The following is a 24,801-nucleotide window of genomic DNA, read 5'->3' as shown; positions in this document are numbered from 1 at the left end:
GAAAACCCCTTTTTCGGTACTTCCATTGAAAAAGGTCTTCGCTTTTTTTGGTAAAATTCTAGTTTAGCTACTTTTTGCTATCTTGGAAAAGGGCTATGTTAGAAAAAAAATCAGCAATGAATTCAGGGCCAAAAACGTACTCTGGGAAGGTATTATCAAGCTTCTATGTTAACCCTCTTCTGATTTCCAAGTCTTAGAAATTTCCGTACTTGACCTATGTTTAGTTGTCAGTTTCTTTTATTCTGCTTTTAGTTCTGAAAATGCAGTTCCTGTTATTTGAGTAAAATTCTAAGCCATATCAATGTATTTGTAGATAAAGGTATTTGTAGATTTGAGGTTGTCATCCTCAAAGACCTGATTTCCCCAATTTTCAACTACGTTGAACAAAATGGCTATCTCAAAACTTAGATTGGATGTGTTAGGGGAAAAGGTGGGTGTGAGAGATTTCCTTAGAAATTTCCGTACTTGACCTATGTTTAGTTGTCAGTTTCTTTTATTCTGCTTTTAGTTCTGAAAATGCAATCATATTTGACCCTTAAAAAGGGCACTAGAACTCTCGATTTCCAATCGAATTAGCCCGCTTTGAAGTTTATATGACGACCTCTTCCATATGAAGTGCCTCTGGGAAAAAAAATTTAATAAAACATTGGAGCCGTATGGCCTTTACCATAGGCAACGCTATAGCGTTGCCTCTGATAGTTGTTTCACATTTGCCAAGTATGCTTATTGCACTGGTTTGCGTAAGTTTTTTACAATGTAAAGTTGTTCCTGACATGTAGATTATTTTTGGCTGTGAATTATAGACCATTTTAAGTTTTTGGTGGCGTAGGTTACTTAACCCAAGTGGCGCAAGTACCAATGTAAAACAATTACAGTATAACGGAACGGAATTTTTCATTCGGGTGAGTTTCACATTCCCGTCGATATTATGAATACGGCTAATATCATTCATTTGCGCCACGGCAGCTGTATAGTTCTCTTGGTAATAAGAATATCTCTAACAAAGTTTCCCACTTGCTTGTGCCAAGATCTTTTTTTTTTGCATTGACTTAAGCCAATATCCTTCAGTTCCAGTATTATTTCTCTATCGATAGAACAAGGAAGAGATGGGATTTTGAAAGCCTAAATGTAATTCTCTTTCTTGATTTTGAAAGCTTTCTATATTTTATACTTTGAAGGGGTTATGAAAACAAACAAAAATGAAGTTATAGGCGAAGGAAAAGAGCTTTCGGATTTTTATTCTGGGCCGTCTATACTTACGTAACTATGTACCCTATTTCAGCTCGATCTGTCCAAATTGTGATTTTAAAATCGCATCAGAAATTAGAATAAATTATAAAACTTCTTCCGCATTTTATCAACAGGAAATCACTGGCGTCAAAAAGTGGAAGGCGCTTTGTAACTCCAGTACTACAAGCCTGTCTTTAGTTCTATCTCTGTGTGTTGTGGGGCATTGTGGCTTGGTATACGCGAAAGTCACAGATGAGTTTCCTCTTGCATTTACTGACTGTCTATTATCATGCTATGTAAACCTCGTATTAACAAAAACATAATTACTGTAACACAGAAGGGCACAAGGAAGCGAATTGAAGATGGCGTTTCAATTAATGAAATAAGACCAACAAATATTTTGCTTTCGCGTAATACTCTTTCTTTGAAAATTATTAATCCCGGCATTTTAAACCAATTACAGTTTTCACCTTTTTCATTTGCCAGAATCACTGAGGCCACTTTCGATTATCGAGTATTTTTAATTTTCTCTCATTACAAAGCATTTTAAATTTGCATTAAATTAACTGTGTTTATTATTATTTTTATAAATAATTGCATCAACTTATTGATACCTGCGCACAGGAGAGGGGGAATAGGAGGAGCTCCTTCCTGTCATTGGTCTGTAGAACCACCCTGGAAAAATTTGTGGCTAAAAATACGTCTTATTCGCATTTTTAACCCACCACAGAAAACTCTTTTCCCCTCCCTAAACGGCGAGTGAATGTGAACGTGTCGATGCATTTGCTAAGTACTTGAGCAGGTGCGTCAATTGGGCAACTGGAACGGGCAGGAGAATTCACCCCCCCCCCTAGATTTTTTTTATTCCTATCAGATTTTTTTATATATCTTTCGTTGAAAAAAAAACCTTTTTTGGTATGCTCGTTGAAAAGAATCGAACATAAAACGACAAAATTGCCCCCCCCCCCCTAGGTTCTGAAAAATGCATGCCAATACATTTTCGTGAATCAGTCCTTGAGAATAAATTTGCATATTCCCTTCCTTAGCCGTATTGATGAGATCCCGTTCATGATATTTCTGTCCTCACCCGTTTAAATGATTTTTTTAACATAGTTTTTCTAATGAAAGTAAAGAGTGAAGTTGTAGCTTAAAATTACCAAAAATTACAGCTTCGCAGTTTATGCAACATATTTTTGAAAATATGTGGAAAGTAAAATGGCTCGTGATATGTTCCCATGTTTATAGGTTTCTTGAACAGCTAGCGCTTTACTGGAAATAAAAAAAAAAAAAAAGTTTTTTTAACTGAAAGTAAGGAGCGACATTAAAACTTAAAACGAAAAGAAATTATTCCGTATATTAAAGGGGCTGTCCCCTCCGCAACGCCTTGCTCTTTACGCTAAAGTTTTTTATTGTTTAAAAAAAAAATATTTTAATGTCGCTCCTTAATTTCAGTTAAAAAAACTTGTTTTTTTTTTATTTAATTTTTGAACGTTTTTGAATAAATGCAGGTTTTGATCTTGGCTCACAGTACATGAATAATTAAAACTAAATTTTCATATTAATTTACTTTTATATGGTTAAATGGCTTTCTCGAAACTTGTTTGATTTTATTTATGAACGTTTTTATTAGTAATAAATATACATAACTTACGAATTAACTTACATAACAAGCTTCTATATTGATAGATTTTTAATACGTATATTAGGGGGTTCGCCCCCTAGTCAATACCTTGCTTTTTAAGCGAAAGTTCCAATTTTGTTCCAATTCTTTAAAACTGACCGCTTAATCAAAAAGGCCTATAATTAGAATAAATAGCTCTTATGAAAGTACTAAAAAATCTGGCTTAAAGAGTGAGGTATTGACTAGGGGGTGAACCCAATCATATATGTAATATTTTCTGTTCGTTTAAAGTTTTGATGTTGCTGCTGTTGCAGTTGAAAAACTTGTTTTTTATATTTAATTTCTGATCTTTTTTTAAATAATGCTGGGAAGTCCAGCGTCCCCTTCATAGCAATGTCCCTTCCCCCATGAAAACATCCTTCGTGAAAATATCCTCCTAAATACCCCCCCCCCAAGACCAGGGAAAATCTACCCAGAAAAAGGCGGTTCTATGTGCGTCCCCATAAACAAGGCGAATTGTTAACATTGTGTAAAGTTAATAACTTTCAGCCCTCCTCCCGGGAACTTCGGGGGATTAAGTCATCCTAAAAGACATACTTATAATACTTTCGAACATGCTGAACAAAATGGCTATCTCAAAATTTTGATCAGGTGACTTCGGGAAAAAAATGAGCGTGGGAGGGGGCCTAGTTGTCCTCCATTTTTTTTGTCGCTTAAAAAGGGCACTAGAACTTTTAATTTCCATTCCCATGAGCCCTACCACGATATTCTAGGACCACTGAGTCGATACGATCACCCCTATGGGAAAAAAAAAAAAACGCACCCGTGATCTTTCTTCTGGCAAAAAATGCAAAATTCCACATTTTTGTAGATAGGAGCTTGAAACCTCTACAGTAAGGTTCTCTGATACGCGGAATATGATCGTGTGATTTTCATTAAGGTTCTATAACTTTTAGGGGGTCTTTCCCCCTTTTTTCGAAAATCAGCCACATTTTCTCAGGCGCGTTTTTCTGAGAAGGCTAGCCACGGATGCGCGTTTAATTTTTGTTGTTTTTTTCTTCTTTTTTTTTTGCCTGAAACCACTGCAGTAGGGTTCTCTGATACGCTGAATATGATGGTGTGATTTTCATTAAGTTGCTGTAACTTTTAGGGGGTCTTTCCCCCTTTTTTCGAAAATTAGCCAAATTTTCTCAGATTAAACTTGATGAAACTTATATTTTTGAAATCAGCATTAAAATTCGATTCTTTTGATGCTTCTATTTGTATCAACATACCGTTTTCTAGAGTTTCGGTTACCATTGAGCCGGGTCCCAATAACCAATACTATATATAGCATTGGGTAAAGTTCATAACTTTCAGCCCTCCCCCTGGGGGCTTCGAGGGATTAAGTCATCCTAAAAGACATAGTTATAATATTTTCGATCATGCTGAACAAAATGGCTATCTCAAAATTTTGATCGGGTGACTTTGGGAAAAAATGAGCGTGGGAGGGGGTCTAGTTGCCCTCCATTTTTTTGGTCACTTAAAAAGGGCACTAGAACTTTTAATTTCCGTTCCAATGAGCCCTCCCATGATATTCTAGGACCACTTGGTCGATACGATCACCCCTGGGGAAAAAAAGCAAAAAAAAAGCAAATAAACACGCATCCGTGATCTTTCTTTTGGCAAAAAATGGAAACTTCCACATTTTAGTAGATAGGAGCTTGAAACCTCTGCAGAAAGGTTCTTTGATACGCTGAATATGATGGTGTGATTTTCATTAAGGTTCTATAATTTTTAAGGGGTCTTTCCCCCTTTTTTCAAAAATCAGCCAAATTTTCTCAGACGAGTAACTTTTGATAGGTATGATTAAACTTGATGAAACTTATATATTTGAAATTAGAATTAAAATCTGATTCTTTTGATGTATCTATTGGTATCAAAATTCTGTTTTTTAGAGTTTCGGTTACCATTGAGCCGGATCGCTTCTTACTTACAGTTCGTTACCACGAACTGTTTGACACAAAACCAACCCAACACAACAGAATTTAGATCAGAAATATCCTAGTAAATAGGCTGCAGAAAATAAATTTCATTTATGAAGCTCACAGTAGTCTTTTACCGGTCATGAAATCAACAAATTTTATTATACAATTACACTGTTCTAAAAACTCAAGCTAGCCTAGTTTTCAGCAAAACGCTAGTTTTCAGAATTCAAGCCGAAATCGTTGTTTTGCTGAAAAAAAAAAAAAGCAGAGCAGTACCTTACTGTGGCACGATCGCTTTTGTTGCTTAAAAAGGGCGCTAGAACTTTGAATTTTCGAAGAGCCACTTCGTTTCTGATAATATTAAAAAAAAACAAGTTTTTTTTAACTGAAAGTAAGGAACGACGTTAAAACTTAAAACGAACAGAAATTATTCTGTGTATGAAAGGGGCTGTCCCCTCCTCAACGCCTCGGTCTTTACGCTAAAGTTTTTCATTGTTTAAAAAAAATAAGAGTTGTGAGAAAGTCAAACTTTAGCGTAAAGAGCGAGGCGTTGAGGAGGGGACAGCCCCTTTCATGCACGGAATAATTTCTGTTCGTTTTAATTTTTAACGTCGTTCCTTACTTTCAGTTTTAAAAACTTGTTTTTTTTTTATTTAATTTTTGAACGTTTTTGAATTAATGCAGGTTTTGATTTTGGCTCACCGTACATGAATAATTAAAACAAAATTGAATATTAATTTTACTTTATTTGGTTAAATGGCTTTCTCGATACCTGTTTAATTTTATTTACGAACGTTTTTACTAGTAATAAATATACGTAAATTACGAATTAACTTACGTAACGAACTTCTATATTCATATATTTTTAATACATATATTAGAGGGTTCGCCCCCTAGTCAATACCTCGCTCTTTACGCTAAAGTTTGAATTTTGTTCAAATTCTTTAAAAATGACCCCTTAATCACAAATGCCGTTAATTAGAATAAATAGCTCTTATGAAAGTACTAAATAATCTTTGGCTTAAAAAGTGAGGTATTGACTAGAGGGTGAACCCCATCATATACGTAATGTTTTCTGTCGTTTTAAGTTTTGGTGTTGATCCTTACTTTCAGTTGGATAACTTGTTTTTTTTATATATAATTTCTGATCTTTTTTTAAATAATGCTGGAAAATTCGGCACCCCTTTCATAACAATGTCTCTTCTCCTCTGCAAACTTCCTTTGTGCACAGATCCCCCCCCATATTTCCCGACCCACGCCCCCCCCCCCCCCCCACTACCAGAAAAAAATCCCCCTGAAAACGTCTGTATACTTCCCAATAACCAATACTATATGTTAACATTTGGTAAAGTTCATAACTTTCAGCCCTCCCCCGGGGACTTCGGGGGATTAAATCATCCTGAAAGACATAGTTATCATGCTGAATAAAATGTCTATCTCAAAATTTTGATCGGGTGACTTTGGGAAAAAAATGAGCGCGGGAGGGGGCCTAGTTGCCCTCCATTTTTTTGGTCACTTAAAAAGGGCACTAGAACTTTTAATTTCCGTTTCAATAAGCCCTCCCACGATATTCTGGGACCACTGGGTCGATACGATCACCCCTGGGGAAAAAAAAATAAATAAAATAAACACGCAACCGTGATCTTTCTTCTGACAAAAAATGTAAAATTCCACATTTTTGTAGATAGGAGCTTGAAACCTCTACAGTAGGGTTCTCTGATACGCTGAATATGGTGTGATTTTCATTAAGTTGCTATAACTTTTAGGGGGTCTTTCCCCCTTTTTTCGAAAATCAGCAAAATTTTCTCAGGCGCGTAACTTTTGATAGGTAAGATTAAGCTTGATGAAACTTATAGGTAAGATAGGTAAGATTAAGCTGGTAGGTTGGACTAAACTTGATGAAACTTATATATTTGAAATTAGCATTAAAATCTGATTCTTTTGATGTATCTATTGGTATTAAAATTCCGTTTTCTACAGTTTCGGTTACCATTGAGCTGGGTCGCTCCTTACTTACAGTTCGTTACCACGAACTGTTTGATTAATCCAGTGTTTCGATATGGTCACCCTGGCAAAAAAAAGAAGAAAAAAACAACAAAAATTAAACGTGCATCCGTGGCTAGCCTTCTCAGAAAAACGGAAAATTTGAAAGTTGCTACTTATAAGAAAAAGGGGCGGCTTGAATGCACCCTCGCCCCTGAAATATTGCCCCCTATATCGCTTAAATCCATCATTAATAGTCCGATAATAGTTCATTATGTCAAAAATTATGACCCCCCCCATATTTATCTGGTTCCGTGCCCGCGGGGCGTAGTGTCCAATAAATGTCACTTCTTATTGAAATTAACGATATCAGTCAGGGGTGCTACCATTTCGAACAACCGTCACAAGCACTAACAGTCATTTCGTCGACAAGGAAAATCCGTCAGAACCACTAACCATCAGAACATCGACAGTCATAACATCAACACGTCAGTTCATCGACAGTTACAATCGCTACCCGTCAGAACGTCGACAGTCATACCATCGGTACGTCATAGCATCTAAAAAATTTTTAGATGTTATGACGTGTCGATGTTATGACTGTCGACGTACTGATGGTTAGTGGCTCTGATGGATTTTCGTTATGAAAAAAAATTATAAGTATATATAATAGTAATAAGTATATAATAGTTTAGAAACAAATTTCGGCTATGTACTTGCACATCAGGGGGGTGGGGGTAAAGCCTAGCATATATTAAATGCGTAACCTAACCTAACTTAGGTACCTTTCCCCCCTAAACCCCAAAAACTAAATCTTTTAAATTTTAGATGTTATGACGTGTCGATGTTATGACTGTCGACGTTCTGACGGTTAGTGGTTTCTGACGGATTTTTGTTATGAATTTTTTTTTTTTAGATGTTATGACTGTCGACGTTCTGACGGGTAGCGATTGTGACTTTCGATGAACAGACGTGTCGATGTTATGACTGTCGATGTTGCGACGGTCAGTGGTTCTGACGGATTTTTTGTCGATGTTATGACGGATTTTGTCGATGTCCTGACGTTAGTGCTCCTGACGGTCAGATGTTATGACGCCTTCCCCTTTGTTCATAATAAAAACTCTGTTGTAACGGAACTCTAAAATTGTGCGTGCATAAACCAGGCAATTACGCAGTAAGGGGGGGGTAAATCTATAAAAAAGTTTGATGAGCTACATGAAACACATGAACAGGTATATTTGTAAAAATGTTGGTTTTTGTTGGTAAGGGGTGGGAACCAAGGGCCTCACCAATGTACTTATTCGTGGAATAAAATATAAAGCTCGTTATCTTGTGTTGTTTAAGCTTCGGTATCAAAGCTTTAAGGCCAATAGCATAACATTTGGAACATGTTTTATTATTTAACTAAAACCTATTTATAATTCTGGATAAGAAGGAAAATGAAGCAATAAATGTGAGTCATATTTAAATTTATCATTCTACATCCATACTTGGCTAGATATTTTTCTGATGATTTTTATTTTTAGATGACGTCCTACAAACCAAGATTTGGTCGTGTGAACAGATCTAAGTTTAGGCACTTAGACATTGACCTAAGCAGTGAATTGGTTATCCTTGAGGGAATGGCCCTTCTCTGCTTCCAACCTGATTGCTCTTCTTTTAGAGGAAACTTACAAAGCAAAGATGGTTCTTCTTACGAACTCATTGGAAAATGTTTATATACAGAAAGATGTAGTTTCAGTGAATCTAGTGATGATAGTATGCCCAGTAGTCGTCGCGATAGTATCAGTGACGAAATGTTTATTATCGAAGAAGACAGTATTGTTGTAGAACGGCCTGAAAGGTGTTTGACTCCTAGACGCCTCAGTGAACGACCCAAGGTATCTATTTTTGACATTATAGTCAGTGACATGGAGCAAGGAATTCAGTTCGTGGTTCCTGATGTTAAATTTGTATGTGGACAAGAGTGTAATATCAGCTCTAAAGATGTGTCTTTTCATACTGATGTTGTTTACTGGGGCCAAAAAGCAGACCTAGTGATCTTGAAACACTTTGGCCCAGACTTTGTTGAAAAAGGCTGTATGGTTTATGCCGGTGACCTCAAAATAAAATATAAAGACTCAATCGAAAGGTATGCTGTCACACCAGAAGCTTCGAGTTCGTGGTGTATGTGATTTTGTAGGCTCATTTTTGTTTTATTTTATATTATTATTAAATACTTCAGTTAAGCGAGGAATTTTCTTTGTTTGTATTGCAAACTTAACTCTATTTTGGAGGAATCCTAGTCATGAGCCTTCAAAGCAGTGTGGGGGGGGGGCTCTTAACGAGGGGTCTTCCATCTTCTTGGGACTGGAGCTTGGAATCTGGGTACGGTACTCGTAGAGTGTGATCAGTCACCATTATATAGAATTATCTGGTTTTGATGAATATATCAGATCCTAGTTCGAGGCAAGTTATCTTTGTATGAATTCCTCGAAATCTCAAATTTTTTAGGACTAGCTTCAAGTTTCCTTTTTAAGATGCTATCCAAATGAAAACGAAGTTTCATTGAGATTGCAGTGGTGTCCTGGTGGGCCCCCATCGAGGATAAACTTTTACTTTAGAATCACAATAATTCAGTTGGTGTTTCGGATTTTCGAGAAATATTGGTGTGATGAAGAGATTAAAGTAGTTTCGCGGTAAAATTTTTAAGCTTCTATATAATTCTATGTGCAGCCTTACTATCTCACTTTTGTTCGGTTAGATATTTTTAATTCGTTATTAAAACCACACTCTTCTTCACAAGAAGGCTTGAACAACTCTGCTAGACCAGTGTTTCCATTTCCGGGAATTTATTTCCTTTTGCGGGATTTCTAGGCATTGTGTGGGCTTTTTTTCTAAAAGGGATAGTGGATTTTCAATGATTAATATATACATAGACTTTTCGTATTCGGAACTGAAATATTCGGGATTTTTGAGATTCAAACTAAAGAAATTTATTTTTAACACTGTAATCAAGCTGAAGACTACATAATTCAAAGTGAAGTTCTCTGTAGGCTTAGAAGATCTGTGTAGGATTTTCCACTATCATTCTAGCATGAGTGCTAAGCGAGAAAGAGCCCCGAAGGAGTTCCAAGCATTTTGCGACCTCAAACCACATACGATGCTCTCACCAGGGCGAACAAGGTGGCTTTCATTGGAAAGTTGCGTGAAAAGACTGCTTGAGCGATGGACGGCCTTGAAACTATATTTCATGAATATGTTTTTTGAGGGTAGATAAGATAAGATTTATTCATTATCAATACACATACAATAATACACTGTGCTGGTATACCATACATAACATAAAATACAAAACATAACATAACAAAAAACATATACCCCCAACAGACAGCAAAGCTCGTAAAATTGGGTAAAAAACAAAAAAAAACAAAACAAAAAAACATTTTCTCATCATAACAAAAGAGAGAAAAAAAAAAAAAAAAAAAACCTGGTTAAAGAAAAAAACAAAAAAAATAACAAACAAAAAGAAAACAAACGCTGGAAAAGTTAGGCACGGAAGGCTATCCCAACATGGGTAACAAATATAAAAAAAAAAAAAAAAAAATAATAATAATAAAAATTTCTATTCCACCATCACAGGTCAATACATAATTTTAATATTTTCTTCCTTAGAACTGATATTTGCCGAAATGATGCCTCAATTTGAATTCTATCTTTCAGCCTATATTTATTTGAAATAAATGGTATTTGGTATCTAATTGAAAATCTAGATCTTTCACAATTAACAAAGGGAATTCGATATGTTCCAGAACACCTAAGAGCCGAAGGAGGGGGCAGAATCAACAGAGATTTTTCATAAAAATAACTACTAGGATCTTGTATTTTAAAATGCCATATTGATATATTAAGTTCTCTTATAGGTTTCAGATCTAATAAATTCAAGAAAAGAAATAATGTTTCATTTTCCGATGCATCTCTAAGTTTTGATGGACGATGTAAAAAATTTCCAAGTATTCTCACTGCTTTATTTTGAAGGATCTGTAGGGGTTTTATATGCGTCCAAAAAGTATTTAAATAAATAATTGTGCAATAATTTAAATAAGGAGCAATCAAAGAATGATAAATTATTTTTAAAATTGAAAATGGAAAAACATGTTGCAAACGATACATAGACCCAATATTTTGCGAAAGTTTCACCCTTAAATGATCAATATGAGTTTGAAATGACAAAAGGAGATCAATAAAAACTCCTAAATAACGATACGATTGAACTCTACGTATTTTATGCTCACCAACTTGAAGCTCCTGACATGAAATTTTTTTACTAGCACGTTTTGAATGACCAAAAACCATAAATTCAGTCTTCTCAAAATTCGGTACTAAATAATTAGAAACAAACCATCGATTAACTGAACTAACAGTGTTAAACAAATTTTGAATCAATGCAGATGAATCCTTCGCTTTAACAGAAACAGCTGTGTCATCTGCAAATAAAATTGCAAGACCATTATTTCCCTGCATACATCGTGGAAGATCATTAATATACATCAAAAATAAAAGCGGATCTAATACCGATCCTTGTGGGACACCAATATCATCAAGATCATTTAAACTAGACATATGTCCATCAACATCTACCACGATTTTACGTCCATAAAGGTATGATCTTATTATTTCTAGTCCTTTCCCTCTTATACCGGAATTTTCCATTTTATCAAAAAGAATTTCATGGTTTAAAGTATCAAATGCTTTTTTAACATCATAAAAAACAGTAGATACATGATAATTACTATCTAAGCAGTTATTTATTTCTAATACAAGAGCTGCAACTGCTTGTTCCGTCGAATGGCCTGCCCTAAATCCAAACTGATATTTGGTAAAAAAATTTATTTTATCTAGATAATTAGTAATCCTTCCTTTTAAAATTTTTTCCAAAACTTTAGACAATGGTGATAAAATTGCAATAGGACGATAATTATTTGTATCAGATTTATCTCCTTTAAACTCATTGTCATGATAAGGTCTTAGAAACGCTTTAGAACCCCTTGATGAAAGCACAGCTTGAGTTTATATCTTGTGCACGCGGCCGTTCAACAACTTTACTTGTTTGTTCCAGACCGAGGATGGCTTGTTTATCGGATAAGACAAGAAGCAAAAGGGCTAGTCAGAACAATTGCCAGTAACTTTATAAACTTGTCCTGCATAGGACTGTTTTAAGCAGGCTACCAAGAATCGATGAAAAAAAGGAATGTAGATATTTCCACTTGGACAAGTCTGCCAGGACATGGAAGCAGGCGACAGCTTGGCTTTGCTCGTGAGCGATCCATTGGTCCTTGTATTCTCCATATATCAGGCAAATATAAGGACCTCTCTTCAGTCTAAGTCTTTTCAAGTATCTTCTTCTTCCCCCAAGTGGCATAAAATTACCTGTGCAAGAAATTACCCACTTTACGATTATCTGTCTCTCCTCTTCTGTTAAGTGGCGTATATTAGTTAGCTAGCTCTATTTGTATTTTCGTATATTTCATGGTTTTCTTTTTTAATCTGAAAGCCCTGCTGTAGTATATATCTGCAATAGCTCAAATTTTAAGAAATCTTGTCTGTAAGGCTTTCCTTGATACACAATTGAGATTTTGAAACGATTGTTGACTATATGTGCGAAAACTTTTTTTGGGGTAGGGGGTGTATATACGAGAACTGTTTGCATTTATTTTTACAGTTTTATTTATTGTTTTTTATTTTATTTTTCGAAGAAGGCGAGTTATCATAGCAGGGTAAGATAAATGCTAAGGAAAACAATTAGAAAATATGAAGTTAGTCGCAATTGTAGAATGATTGCCTTATGATGAAAATCAATTTTAAAAACTTTTTTCCTCAGAGCAAGATTTTCAAAGAAAAGTATAGAGCTCTACTAAACCAAAAATGAGTAGAAACAAAGTCATATAAACTTCAAAGCGTAAAACTACCCCAAATCACCATCAATAACTGAAATCCAGAACGAGCAGAAATTAAAATAAGTAACCGGGTCAAACTCAAAACGAGCAAAAATTTACATGAGTAAAGCTGACAACCCCCTTGCTTTCTCTAGACCAAAACATAATCTGCAATTTACTGAAAACAAAATGCATTCCAAATGTTTTTTTTTGGCTTGAATAAATAAAAAATTACGAAAATTATTAAAACCCTTAGGAATAAATCAGTATATGTATATTAAACTGACGATCTACGATCATTTGTTTTTGTTTTCTTTTTTCAGTAAAGTGCAAATTATATCCTAGTCTTGAGAAGGCATGGGGGTTGTCAGCCCTACTCATGCTAATTTTTGCTCATTTTGAGTTTAACTTGACCAAAATTGTTATCTTATAATTTTGACGGGATACGTTTGGGGATAGGCCGTGAGGGGGGAGGCTATTTGTCTTCTGATCACTTTGACTCTTAAAAAGGACTAGAACCTCTGATTTTTAATCTAATGTGCCCCCTTCGAAGTTTGTAAGACCAACCTTTCCATAAAAATCTTACATGCCCCTCGGGGCACAACTTACAACTCTTGCCTTGAGTGCTGTGGGGGGTGGTGTCATCTTCAAAGACATAATTACTGGAATTTTCAACTACGCTGAAAAAAATGGCTATCAAAATTTTGATTGGATGTATTTGGGAAAATTATGGGCGTGGGTGTGGGGCTGGTTGCCCTCCAACTACTTTCGACTGTCGAAAAGGGCACTAGACGTTGCAATTTCCAATAAGCCGCTTTAGAAGTTTCCACTACAACTCCTTCTAAAAAAAAAAAAAATAATAATAAACAGTGCATTGTGCCCATATCGCTCATTACTTTGGTAGCGCTATTGTGCTGCCTAGAACTAAGAAGTAGAAGTAACTACTTCCCGTGGACTTGGTTGGGCACCGACCTGAGACGTAACTAGCTAAATGTTTGGAGGAGCGCAGTCGACTTTATTGACTAGCTGTTCATTTTTGCCGACGGACTTGGGTAACGCTGCTATTAGAATCACTTAGTTTTTGTGTTTTTTGTTTACCCATTGAGACTTGTGTTATTTCATTGATTTGACGTTATATATTTCCATCAGCCCATTTACCCTAATAGGAAAAATATGAGCCAGTAAAACAGCGTTGATTTGTTCCACTATTTCGCCGACTCAAATTTTTATCTGACTGGCTGAAATTGGAAGCAGGGTTGCCAACTTTTTGGTCCATAAATATGTCCCTTGACTATCCAAAATTATGTCATTTTTAGCCAAAATATGTCCTTGTTTCTTCTTAAATATGTCCAAAATATGTCCATCTTGAAATCTCAGAACCTAGAGGTTATTTTTCTTATCAATTGGGATATTGACCAAAAGACGCTTTGGAAACATCTTTCAAAACGGCTAGTCAATATCAAATATATTGAAAACGAAAAAAACCATTTAATACAAGCACAAAACTCATAAAAACAAGTAGACTAAAAATAATTTGTGAGAGCTTAAGATTAGTCTTCTAGCGAGAATTCATCTCGAAAATTATGTTCAGCATGAGAGTCACCCTTATTTCTTCCTTTGCTAGCTATTTGCCAATCGAAAACAATTTTTTCAACTAAAAGTAAGGAGCAACACCAAAAATTAAAACAAACAGAAATTAATACGTACATGATTGGGGTCGCCCCCTAGTCATTACCTCGCTATTATATATATATATATATATATATATATATATATATATATATATATATATATATATATATATATATATATATATATATATATATATATATAATTTCAAAGTGATTCCACTATACTTCCCTCCTTAATGTGCAAAAATATAGTAAAAATTAATTGTTTTCTATGCATTTTGCCATGCATCACTCTTTTTTCAACTAGTATAGCCGTAAATCAAATAAATGCTGACGAAAGCAAGAAACGGGGAAACATATGGGAATAATACAATTCGTCTATCTATAGGTTTGCATATTAGAGGCGCTCGGAGGTAAGTATAGCGAAATCGATTTCAAAGTTTGATAACTATAATTTTTGCATATTATAAAAATATAAACTGTCTTATTCACATATCTCCTCTTCAATAGCCCCAATTTTAGGCTTATACTATATATATTACTTTATAGTATTATAAACTAAGTAAATATATACAGTATATATGTATACTATATATATATTTACTACTATATGTATATATAGGTTTTTATGCATTATGCGGTATCCACCGCTATATGCTGTATAAGGAAACCAGACATGGAGACCCGTCGGTAAACTTTTCGCAGTTCATATTATTGACATACGAATAAAGTAAACATGCCACTTGATGCCTATTTTTATGCTCTTTCCAAATAGAATAATCATTTTGTCGGATATGAATCTTAACCCCATCCCTATATATACTAATTCCGGGTATATATTTGCACATTAAAGGTGGGGGGGGGGTAAATTTTAGTCCTGATGCATATGAGAGGTAATTTTAAACTTTATCCCCACCCTCTTAATCTGCGAATATATACCCAGAATGAGTATATGTAGGGGTGGGGGTAAAGTTCCTATGCGACAAAAATTATTTTTATATTTGGAGAGAACATACAAAAAAGCATCGAGTCGTAAATTCACTTTAACTGTGAGTAAATAATATAAATTACAAAAAATTTACCTGATCACCTAGCTATATCACCAACATTAAATTTTTATTTACTTAAATTTCTCTCAGCTCCTTTCCTGTGATGAAAATTTTCAAAGTGAAGGAATTTACCCCGGGTGTTTGACAACTTGGCTTTTGTTTTGATTTCAGACCATCAACAATCGAAAGGTTTCATTTTATTAACTTTTCATTGAGGTTTTTGTGTGACGTTCGGAAGCCGAAAGTAAGTTTATATGAAAAAGCCGACAGCTTGTCTTTTATTTTCACCGTGGGAGTAAAAATCAGGGCTAATAATACCATTTATAGGTGAAAGAATTTGAAGGCATTTTCAGAAAGTTTGCTTCAGGGAAGAGCAAGCAACCCTGGAAAAATACAATACAGAGCTTTAAATATAAGTAGATATAAGTCTTAGCACTCATTTGGTGATGAGTGACATTTTTTTTATGAAAGTTATTTGTTTTACGTCATAAATTTGGAGAATGTGTCCACTTTATGTCCAAAATGTCTAAAATGTGTCCATTTTTTGCCCTATTATGTCATTATGTCCAGGCACATAGAAATATGTCCTTTGGACATAAAATATGTCCAGTTGGCAACCCTGATCGGAAGACTGACGGCTTCACCAGGGTTGCCAACTGTCGACCTCAGAAAAGAGTGCAAATCAAGGCCAAAAAAGAGTGCAAGTTGTTAAAAGCGTGTGCAACTCAAAAAATTTGCGCGCGCGCAGCTGCCGCCGCGCCCGCAGCCCCTTTCACTGTTCTGACCATTCTTATGCCATTTACCCATAATTATAAGTTATCTTTCGATCGATAAACATATTATCTTTAAATTTTTCAATTGTATTTAAAATAAAGTAATGAAATCAACCTCTAAATAATAAGTTAGATAATGATTATCATTCTTTTTTTAGCTTAAAAGGTAACGCTCTGATTGAAATTTGCAGGTGTTTATTTTGATTGCTTAGATCTTTAGCTGAACTATAGTTGACTGCATCCAATGTTTAGTTAAAAGTTTTGTCTCCATTTTATCCAAACGTTTTGAAAGGAATATAAGAGGCCCAAGTAACTAGTCGTGAACTATAGCTGACTTCACTGTAGTCAAGTCAAGTACTGTACCCTAGCACAGCGAAAAAAATAGAAGCAGAAACAAACGGATTTATCAGCCTTCAAAACAGCACACAAAATTGCGCGTTTGTTGCATTTTTATTTGCATTTTATCACGTTGTGCCTCAGTGTCACCCAGAAAATTTGGAAACCGTTGAAGAAGAGGCACAACAGTGTCCGCATCTCCAGATAAGGCAACATTTTGACTTCAGCATTTGAGATTTTCCAACGTTAGGTCATTAGGTCATTGTAGTCAATGCGTTTGCTCATTTGTGAGCACAGTTCCAATAAAAAAATTCAGACAGCTCATCTAGATGCAGTGAACCTGCTGAGCACTTAATATGCCAGTGTTTTGCAGGCTTTTCATGAGGAACAGTGCATTTGGTCCCAACTTTATACAATCAAGTGCAAGAAAATGAGCTGGGCTCAACCGTACTTTAAATGGATCTTGTACGCGCCCTGTTTCTTCCTTTTTGACAAAGCACTTTAGGAGGTTCAGATACGTCTGTCGAAAACTTTCCAAAAGCCTGTGAATCCGTGTTCCCTCAGCTTGAAACACTTTGTTTAGTGCATTGATCTTTAGTAAGACAAATGAAAGAAAATACTAAGTAACTTTCACAGATGAATCACGCATAAAAGCAAGAATTTTATTAGCCTTTTCTTTGGCTCCTCTACCTCCAGCGGAGTCACCTTCTCCATGGTTGGTAAAGAATAAAAGGATCGGGTTCCACTGTTCAAGGCTCCGCTTCAACGGAATCTTCAAGGGTGAGCCATCGCGTAAGTCTGCAAAAGCTTATGGTTTTCCACATGACAGAAATTTTGGTAGATCTTTAGTTCATCCTGTCTTTTTGGGCTATTTGCCACATATCAAATAAAAATGTGAATTCCATCTGGCAACTTCTTAGCTGCATATGCAGAACAGAGAGCAAGGGAATGGCTAGTGCAGCCTAGCACAAGCAAATCTGGCACATATCGTTTTAACAGTACACTAACACCTTTTTGATGTCCAGTGTTAACACTGGCAATGTCGTAGGCAATCGCCATCAAATTTTGCAAAGGTATTCCTAGGCTTTCCAAATGTCCAATTATTAGACGTTTTTGCCCTTCTGAACTGGCATCATTTACTGGCAAAAGCCCCAGAAAGTCTTCTCGCACTATATCTTTGGAGTCTTTATACGTTGCTGTAAGCACCAAGACCTTCTGCCAAGATTTATCGGTAGATTTGTCAACTATTAAAGAGATATGAGCTTTCTTCAGTTCACAAGAAAGCACATCTCTTTCTAAAGGGACAATGCCATGTCTATTTATCCCACTAGTTTTAGTTCTGCCCTGATTGAAGTTTTTACAAAGTTCCCCAAAAGCATTTTTCAGGACTGGGATTAAAGTGTCCATTTTTGTAATGGGAATGTATTCCAAGACGACCCACGACGTAAGCTTCAAGCTGGCTTCAATTATAGGCTCAGTATGTAATTTGTTTGGGAAGGTCTTTATGCTGCAGCATTGGTTTCTGATTGTTCTGAACCCTGCTCTTGTGGAAGTTTGTTCAAAGATGGTACCTCACGTTTGCCACACATCCGATTATGTCTTTACAACACACTTAGTAAGCTAAGTCCTGGCATCATTTAGAACAAGATCAGAAATTAAATTAAAAAAAAACAATTTTTCTCAACTGAAAGTAAGAAGCAACATTAAAACTTCAACCAAACAGAAATTACACCGTATATGAAGGGGGTTGCCTGCTCCTCAACACCTCACTCTTTACGCTAAAGTTTGAATTTTGTCCCAATTCTTTAAAAAAGACTCCTGAAACACAGGGTTTTTTTTTTTATTTATTTATTATTATTTTTTATTTTATTATTTTTTTTTCTCACAATGAAAGTTATGAAAGTGTTTATTAGATATAAATATGTGTGATGTACCAATCGGTACCCCATCGAGGCAGAGCCAGTTGGAAAGTTGCTAGTTTGATATTGATAGTTATTTACTTTCGCATTTTGCGAATGAAGAGTCTACAGTGAGTTATCTCTGCAGTTTAGTAAATATTGCGATTCTTCGTATCTCGGAATTATGCAAAATGCTGGTTTTAATGCGTGTTCGTGGAACTGCCACCTTACTTCTTCGTATGATGAGATGTTTGATTTTATTTTGAAATGTTGGAATCTCCATGTTATGGCCCTTTATGAAACTTTTTTCAGTCAGGATAGTCTTCTCTCGGCTTTTAGTTTTCTGGGCTATCAGCTTACCACGAGGAGTAGAGCTTCAATGAACCGCGGCGGACTCGGTGTGATAGTAAGTGATTCACTTAAATGGAAGCCCAGGGAGGATCTTGATGTCTGGAGAGAAGGTAAGGTAGAAACACTTTCTATTGAAATTGAGGTTGGTATGAGCTTTGGTGTGAGAATAATTATTCTACCTATAGTTTATAAATCTCCAAGATCGTCGTATGAGAAATTCACAGAATGTTTCTGAAGTCTTCTAATGACGTTTTAGAAGTCGCATCAAGAATTAATATGTATGGAAACGGAAACGGAAATGGAGGGAACGGAAACGGAAATGGAATTTCGTCCCTGTGACTCATATGAATTAACAAAGATCGTCAGCTCGATTGGATCAAACAGTGCCGGGTTTGATGGTGTTAACCTGAAGACTATTCGATCAATTCTGGTGTACATTCTTCCTGTGCTAGTGCACCTAATAAATTTATCAGTGGAGAAGGGAGTATTTCCAAAATTATTGAAAAGAGCAAAGGTTCTCCCTTTCCGCAAAGGAGGCACTCAGACGTGAACCTAAAGCGGGAAACCTATATCTGTTGTGCCAGTGCTTTTGAAAGTGCAGAGAAAATTCATCTATGGAAGACTTGATCCATGGAAGATCGCCTCACAAGCATGCATGCATTGCCTGATGGACAGTTTGAAATCCGGAAGGGCCATTGGACTTTGCATACTGTTTGGTATCTTGTTAGAAAATGTCAATTTAGCTTTGGAAAAGGGTAAATATTGTATTAGTATTTTTATAGATTTTAAAAAGAGCGCTTGATACCGTTGATTTAGCCTTTTATTGGATATATTTAGAGCTTTGAGTCCAAACGGGAGATGGTCGGATTGGCTCAGGTTGTATTCAAATTATAGATGAGTGTGGGTGTATCCATGAGAGTAATTCTCTAAGTTTTCGCCTGTTTCTAGTTAAGATAATTAGGGCTCTATGTTAGTATCGCTATTACCATTAAAGTAAGTCGCCACTATGTAGTCCTAGACTTTGGGTACTCCTTTTACTGACGGTACATCACATGGTGTGGCAGCGAAGACTCTTGAAGAATTGCTCCAGAAAGCAAACAGAGCTCTGCAAGTGTTGAGTGACTTTGTAGGCATTAGCTTACATAGCATTAACGCGGCAAAGAGTAACTATATTCTGTTTAGTCGGACTGGTGTATCCCCAAATCTTCCCAGTGAAATAGCAATAAATGGTGATTCACTAAAGCGGGTTGAGGAAGTGCGGTACCTAGGATTCATTCTCGATCAGAACCTCAGCTGGAGAAGACACGCTGATGTGGTTGGTAGGTAGCGCGTGGCCTTGTGAATTTAAGACGTTTTCAACATGTTTTACCTTCTCATATTTTAGTTCTTTTATACCATTCTTTGATTGCGCCGTATATAAATTATGTATGTATGATTTGGGCTAGTAATTTTACGTGCAATTTTAAACGAGTGCAGATTCAGCAAAATAATGCAGTGAGGTTAATTGGTAAATATGATACAGGAGTTTTAAGTACAGAATCGATTTTTATGATACTTAGGATTTTTAATTTATGTCAGATTAGAGATTTTAATATTGGTATTTTTTTGTTTCAGAATTTGAATGGTTTATTGCCTGATGTTTTTAGTAATTTTTTTCGTTTTAACTAATTTTATCATGGATATGCTACGAGAAATTCTGGAGACCTAGTAAGTGAGCCAAGAAGTACGGTTCGTTCTAGCCATGTGGCAAGGCACTCGGGTCCGGTGGTCTGGAATACTTTTCCAGACTCAATTCGGGAACTGGTGTATCCCCAAATCTTCGCAGTGAAATAGCAATAAATGGTGATGTACTAAAGCGGGTTGAGGAAGTGCGTTACCTAGGATTCATTCTCGATCAGAACCTCAGCTGGAGAAGACACGGTGATGTGGTTGCGTGCAAGGTAGCCCGTGGCCTTGGGATTTTAAGACGTTTTCAACATTTTTTACCTTCTGATATTTTAGTTCTTTTATACCATTCTTTGATTGCTCCGTATATAAATTATTGATGTATGATTTGGGCTAGTAATTTTACGTGCAATTTTAAACGAGTGCAGATTCAGCAAAATAAAGCAGTGAGATTAATTGGTAAGTATGATACAGGAGTTTTAGGTACAGAGTCGATTTTTAGGAAACTTATGATTTTGTATGTTGGTACAATTAGAGATTTTCAGATTTGTATTTCTGTGTTTCAGAGTTTGAATGGCTTAGCGCCTGATGTTTTTAGTAATTTTTTTTAGTTTTAACTGATTTTATCATGGATATGCTACGAGAAATGCTGAAGACCTGGTAAGTGAGCCAAGAAGTAAGGTTCGTTCTAGCCATGCGGCAAAGCACACCGGTCCGATGGTCTGGAATACCTTTCCAGGCTCAATTCGGGAAGCTGAAAGTGTGCCACAATTTAAAAACCGGCTAAAGAAGCATCTCCTTGCGGGCAGTTGGTGAGTGTGGGACTGGAAGACGAGAGAGGACAAATTAAGTAATTTTTGTTGTTGTTCTGTTATTAATATATTCGTTTTATTATGTTATTTTTTTTTATTATTATTCTCTTTTTCTTTTTATTATTATTATTATTATTTTTTTTCTCATAATTTATTAGTCAGTAATTATTATTATTATCTCTTTTTTATTGTTCTGTATTTGTGTTTATTTCAGTGATGATTTGGTTAGTTTTGTAATTTAGTAAATGTGTACTGGTTGCGTTTTTCAAGCATATATGTGCTTTATTTGTAACCAGTCGTAGAGCCGGCATGAATCATTTTTAGTAAAGTTGTTGAATCTTGAATCTTGTGTAAGTAGAACAATAAAATGCTTTTTTAAAAGTGCTAAAAAAAACTAGCGTAAAGAGCGAGGTGTTGTGGAGGTGGCGATCCACTTCAAATACGTGGTAATTTCTGTTCGTTTAAAGTTTTAATGTTGCTCCTTACTTTCAGTTGAAAAAACTTCTTGTGTTTTTTTTAATAGTGTTAAAAGCCAAGGCTGAAATTAAGTATGCTAAAAAGGAAAAAGGTTTGGACAGAAATACTAGGCACCTTTTTTCTCCTTGGCTCTTGTACAATATTACTTGCTTACTGTATAAACTCTCGGGAATGTTAAAAGGGGTGATTAGTCTATTCTACAATCAGCTTTGCTTAAGATTGAGAATATAAGCACTTAGTACTTCTGCCAAGCTCTGTCCATACGCAAAACTTGGCAAAGACAAAGATGTTTTAAACTCAGTCCTACTTAAAATTCAGCAGGCAACCTACTTAAAATTCGGAAATGGATATGGAGGATTTTAATACCTGGCCACAGTTTGCCCCCTCCCCCAACTGAAATTTTGAGTCTTCAAAAATCTTAACAAACCTAAGATAGGACCGCATATCCACAAGCATCCACATAAAAGGATCATTTTTTTTTAGTATACCTGTCTTTTTGGTTATATTGCTCATTTTTCGGTAAATTATGAGCAGTTCATATTATTGACCTATGAATAAAGTAAACATACCACTCGATGCCTTTTCTTATGTTCTTTCCAAATATACTAATTGCTTTTGGGGTAAATTCACGTTACTTCCAATCCCAAGGGTATATATTTACTCATTAGGGGGGACGGGGGGGTGTTAAGTTCATTTAAGACGCAAAGGAATGTTAAATTTGGATTCAGGATGCAATTCTGACTATAGAGGTAAGTTTGAACTTTATTCCCACTTCCACCCCAATGTGCAAATATATACCCTGAATTGGTATATTTGGGCGGGGTGAAGTGAATTTGAGCCAAAAACGAGTGAATCAAGTTACGTATGCTCACTTCATTCATAGGTAAAAAATATGAACTGCTCAATATTTGCCCATTTTTCATTGTCATTTTCAATTGACTCGAATATTTTTGGCCCTGGATTCATTTCTGAAAGTGTCATTCACCTAACTCAACTGCTTTCCAAGATAGCAAGAAGTGTCTAAAGTCTAAACTATAATTTTAGGCTACCCCATATTTTCCTAATTTACCCTTTTATATCATTTTGATAGTATTGATCCCATTCAAAGCAAATTCTTGGAACCCTGGCTGGTCAGATAAGATGTCTATTTCAGAAAAAAACGGCTATCACAAGAAGATATGGGTTATTCACGCTTTAAAATGGTGCACAGGCCTAAAGTCTGCAGGATTTTATCAGTTTGAGATTAGACTTTAGTAGGTTTATTTTGGTTGTTGCTTCTACATCGCTCTAGTTCATGTTACATACTGAATTTTCCATTTCCATGAAGAACAATTGTGCCCAACAGCTTTCAACTTTCTTCAATGAAACTCGATTTTAATTTACCATATTTTCACTGTTTATATATGCTTTGATCTATTTCGAGGTAAAGGGTTTAAAAAATGAAAAGACGCCCGGGGGACGGCCAAGGCATAGATAACAGAGATCATACCGGCTAGCTGTTCTATCTTTTGCACTTAAATAGTTTAATTTTAATCTTTTATTTCGCTTAATACTTTTTCTATCATCTTTCATAAAAGTGTGCAGAAAAGAGTGCAAAGAGCATATAATAGGCAAAAAGAGTGCAAATCGGGTCCGTAGTGTGAAAGAGTGCAATGAAAAAAAAAGAGTGCATTTCACACGAAAATTGTGCAAGTTGTCAACCCTGGTACTCACCTCTTACGTGACGCCCCTGGCGAGAACTATAGTGGTTGATACCAGATAACCCTTTACGACCGAAAATGTGTCCATTAGGTGTACATTAGAAGGTGTTTCCGTCTAGAGTACCTTTAAGGGGTATAATCTTGTTAATTTTTTATTTGCCCTTTTTTTGTTCTTTTTTTTAATAAATAACATGGAGTGAAATTCTAAGTTAGAAGCGAGCAAATTTAAAATTGACAAAACTTCTTATTCCAAATAAATTCCGAAATCCCTTTAAGGGAAGGTTTTTCTTTTTAATTTAATTTTTATAGATTTTAATCTCATTAAATTTCATTACACGGAATCAAGCTAAGTCTGAATCAAGAAAACAACATGAACAGAGCATCTTATTTCGAATAAGCAAGCAAATTAATTTCTGTAACTTTTATATTACCCTGCTATGATCACCTAACTCCCAGCCCCCAAAAACACGAAAAGAAGAATAAAAAAAACTAAACTATAAAAATAAATCCTGTAGGATAAATTAACTAAAAAACAAGTTTTTCAACTTAAAGTAAGGAGCAGCATTAAGACTTAAAATGAACAGAAATTGTTCTGTATATGAGGGAAGCCACCCCATGTCAACACCTTAATCGTTACGCTAAAGCTTTTCAGTGCTTTCAAAAAGCTTGTTATTCCGATTAAACGGTCCTTGTGTTTCACCTGTCTTTCTTGTTTAGGACAAAATTTGATCATTTAGTCAACATTTTTGAAGAATAGTAGTTTTGTTGAATAACCTTTCAATTGTTTTTAACTATAGAATTTCAGATGTACGGAGAGAGGTAATATTGTTCATATGGATTGAAGTTTTACGCGCCTTCTGATTTTCTTCGCGGCTAAAGCCTTCAGGAACTCTACCAGTGTTGCCATTCAACCGATACCAAAAAGCGGTGCCGTTCGATGAAGAAAGCGGTGTTTTTGCGGTATCCTTCTACCGAAACACGGTACAATGTATGGTATATTTTGATACCCGTAATGCAAATACGTCGTCACTGGTTTCAACAAAGTTACTTTTTAAAAGCAATAAATTCCTTGCTACTCTTCTATCAAATGGATACTATTCCTTATTTTTTTTAAGTGGTAGATTTTGCTATGAACTTTGAACAAGAAACGTAGAATAAAAATGAAAAGAAACATACCCCAGATACCCACTCCATATATAAAAGGGAAAAATAGTCCACAATGATAAATTCATATCTTTTCCCACTTTCTGGCACTCTCATCCGTTTTTCATCACTAATAGCTCTTGGAGACCATCCGTTCTCTAGAAAATTGGAAACAGGATAATCTACTCTTTTCTGTTTTAAACTAGATTAATAGTTTATCTATCAATTTTTGTTTCATTTTTGGTGCTTT

General features: G+C 35.5%; 1 protein-coding gene across 1 annotated transcript; it reads left to right on the top strand.

Annotated features, from left to right (window-relative positions):
- The first annotated feature begins 1,092 nt into the window (after window positions 1-1,092).
- On the top strand, window positions 1,093-9,030 carry LOC148956549 (uncharacterized). The gene is made up of 2 exons (XM_089095809.1): window positions 1,093-1,128; window positions 8,328-9,030. Exon 2 carries the CDS (start codon window positions 8,328-8,330, stop codon window positions 8,973-8,975), a length of 648 nt encoding a protein of 215 aa, XP_088951935.1. The 5' UTR covers window positions 1,093-1,128; the 3' UTR covers window positions 8,976-9,030.
- The last annotated feature ends 15,771 nt before the right edge of the window (window positions 9,031-24,801 follow it).

This window comes from Artemia sp. Qi Xiang Cuo, chromosome 1 (genome assembly GCF_049724085.1).
Source record: "Artemia sp. Qi Xiang Cuo chromosome 1, ASM4972408v1, whole genome shotgun sequence".
NCBI classification, from domain to species: Eukaryota; Metazoa; Arthropoda; class Branchiopoda; order Anostraca; family Artemiidae; genus Artemia; species Artemia sp. Qi Xiang Cuo.
The sequence above is the reverse complement of the archived record's forward strand: the minus strand, read 5'-3'. Positions and strand labels throughout refer to the sequence as shown.

What these genes read in the sequence shown, in the direction of transcription:
- LOC148956549 (XM_089095809.1), top strand. Translation starts at nt 8,328, where the DNA reads ATGACGTCCTACAAACCAAGATTTGGTCGTGTGAACAGATCTAAGTTT.